Source organism: Rhinoraja longicauda, chromosome 8 (genome assembly GCF_053455715.1).
Source record: "Rhinoraja longicauda isolate Sanriku21f chromosome 8, sRhiLon1.1, whole genome shotgun sequence".
In the NCBI taxonomy this organism is placed as follows: Eukaryota; Metazoa; Chordata; class Chondrichthyes; order Rajiformes; family Arhynchobatidae; genus Rhinoraja; species Rhinoraja longicauda.
Window position 1 is genome coordinate 21,813,240 of NC_135960.1, and position 2,671 is coordinate 21,815,910.

The 2,671-nt window shown below is 36.6% G+C and overlaps 1 protein-coding gene across 1 annotated transcript; it reads left to right on the forward strand.

Annotated features, from left to right (window-relative positions):
- Nucleotides 1–1,676: 1,676 nt before the first annotated feature.
- Nucleotides 1,677–2,440, forward strand: LOC144596211 (transcription factor 15). The gene is made up of 2 exons (XM_078404415.1): nucleotides 1,677–2,123; nucleotides 2,408–2,440. The coding sequence occupies exons 1-2, from the start codon at nucleotides 1,677–1,679 to the stop codon at nucleotides 2,438–2,440; spliced, it is 480 nt and encodes a 159-aa protein (XP_078260541.1).
- Nucleotides 2,441–2,671: the final 231 nt, after the last annotated feature.

Sequence of the window (2,671 nt, forward strand, 5' to 3'; positions counted from 1 at the left end):
GCACCTGATCCTTCACTGTCACTGGGTCTAAGTCCTAGAACACTCTCCCCAACAACTATCTTCATTAAGATGGCAGTTGTTCAAGAAGGACACACACTAATATAACAAAGATAACTATGTATCTGTAAAAATTGTTGGTCTTGTCAGCAAAGTCTTTATTCCATTCAATAGATTTCTTTCTTTTCATCCTCCAATCTATATACTTTCTTGCAGCTAATCTTTAATATTCATAAATTAATTAAGCTGTTGACTACTGGAATGTGATATTCAGTGACTGGGGGGAGTAAATATGACAATGATATTACTGAGGCACTTAGATAGGGACATGAACGTGCAAGGAATGGAGGACTATAGATTATATGCAGGCAGACAGAGGTAGTTTAATTTGTCTTTATGGCTGGTGCAGATATCATTGGTTGAAGGGCCCTGTTCTGGACTGTACTCTTCTACATTCTAATTCAGACCAAGCAAATAGTTCATAAGCATCTCTTGCTTTAATTTTCATTTACTTCATTCTATTTTAAAATTAGAAACCATTTGAGAAAAACTTTAACAAATGTATTAGAGTTTTGGACAATGCAACTGGTTGTAATCTGAAATAATAATTAAACAACCAAAATCTGAATTCTGTCTATTCTTTCTAGGGGATTTCACCCTGCAGAAAAAAGAAACTCCAGATGCCGATTTACCAAGGAAAGACACAAAGTGCTGGAGTAACTCAAGGGTTCAGGCAGCATCTCTGGAGATGGTGGATAATTGATGTTTCAGGTCAGGAGCCTACTTCAGACTATCAGTACAGTTCCCTGTATCTGATAAATAAATTCCTGTAAAGGATTGTAAAATATAATTGATGTGGGCACATAACCTAATAGTGTTTGATTACCAACACAAATTGTTCATATTTTAACAATCCAGAAATGTTCTGCTGTATTTTAATTTGCCATTTGAACGCTGCTTACATGTACCTTATAGACAATCTTCATAGAAATCTTTAATTTGAGTTTGGTGCAAGATTGTGATTCTTAGTGAGTTGTTCATTTATACAGTGCATCCCATGGGATTTAAATATCCTCCTTACAATCATGGTCAGCTTAATTTTTCTTTCCTTTAGCTGGTTCCATGGTGATAAAGTGTCTGATAATAAATTGATTAGTGAGTTTTATATAATTTGGAAATGCTCCTCTGTATATGTGCAAGATTTTCCTGCACCCTGCAGAGAAAATCTCCCCGTACAACACCATCATGTTGCACGTGACAGAGGATAATAGCCTTGAAAAAAATTCTAAGAGCAGAAAGTAAACAAAAGGTCAAGTATATTAAAATAATATGTAACTTAACCATTTACACATCACTGTTTTTTTCAAAATAACCCCATTTGTAAAATAAATAATACTATGATTTTGAAATGGTTAGGCTCTTGCTACAACTTTAATTTAAAGGTAAGTAATGTTCCAAGGAGTAAAAGCTCCACCCTTTTTGCCTTATACAGAAGCCACATGATTCAGCCTATTTGTAGTAATCATTCAGAAAATGGCCTGCTGAACTACCAGGGGATAAAGTGGACACTGATGTCAGCTTTTCTGTTTTGAAATACTGGGTACTTCTATCACAGGAAATGCTAGTGCTCTCTGACCCATGGTGCACAATTTTCAGCTTCTTCCCATAGTAGATGCATAATGAAGTCTACAGGGAATATTCAGACCTGTCCATCAGAAACCTTTGCTTCTGATACCGAGGAACTTGAGAGCGAGAGTGAGAACAGTCAGATTGATGGCATTGCAAAAAAGAAGAGAAAGACCTATTCAACTGGCATTAACAAACAACGGCAAGCAGCAAACGCGAGGGAGAGGGACAGAACTCACAGTGTGAACACAGCATTCTCAGCTCTCAGGAATCTCATTCCAACCGAGCCATCAGACCGCAAACTATCGAAGATAGAGACCCTGCACTTGGCCTCCAGTTATATTTCCCATCTGGCGAATGTCCTCCTCCTGGGAGAGGATTGCCTGGACGGGCAGCCCTGCTTAAAATATCGAGCTGTCAGGCAGGGCAGCAATAACGACTTAAATACTGCAGCTCCCAGATCTATATGCACCTTCTGTCTTAGTAATCAGAGAAAAATGGTGAGATTTGTGAACATGTTAATTTATTTTACCACTTTTAAAACAAGCCTAAGAACTGTCTTATTGGAATTACTTGTGTGTGATATTATTATCCAAAATTATTGAAGTTGGCAGCCCACTTCTCTGATAGTTGCAAACTTTAAAACAAAATGAAGTTCTCATCTAAAATGAAGAGTTGAAAGAATTTCTACCAAAAGAAATGAGCAATTAGAGGTAGTAATTATTGAAACTGTTGATTAGTGGAACCTACTTTACATAATTGTTTCATGCATGTATATTTTCAGCTTAGAGAAGGAGAAAAGCACCTCCCTGTCTGATGTTTATGAGGACATCCCTTTGGATGAGATGCACAACTCCTACTGCACTGACTCAAAAAAAACAAAGACAATTTACCATACTAATATGTTTACATAATATGTTATTTATTGTAAAAGAAATGTTATATATTCTAATATGTCCATTAGATAAATCTACTTGCACTTTCTGTTTACAACGTTGAGTTTTCAAGTTAGGGTGTTCTATCAATGAAACCTAACACCGTGGGCAAG

What these genes read in the sequence shown, in the direction of transcription:
- LOC144596211 (XM_078404415.1), top strand. Translation starts at nt 1,677, where the DNA reads ATGAAGTCTACAGGGAATATTCAGACCTGTCCATCAGAAACCTTTGCT. An exon ending in TTAGTAATCAGAGAAAAATG is followed by an intron (nt 2,124 to 2,407) that starts GTGAGATTTGTG and finishes GTATATTTTCAG; the next exon opens with CTTAGAGAAGGAGAAAAGCA.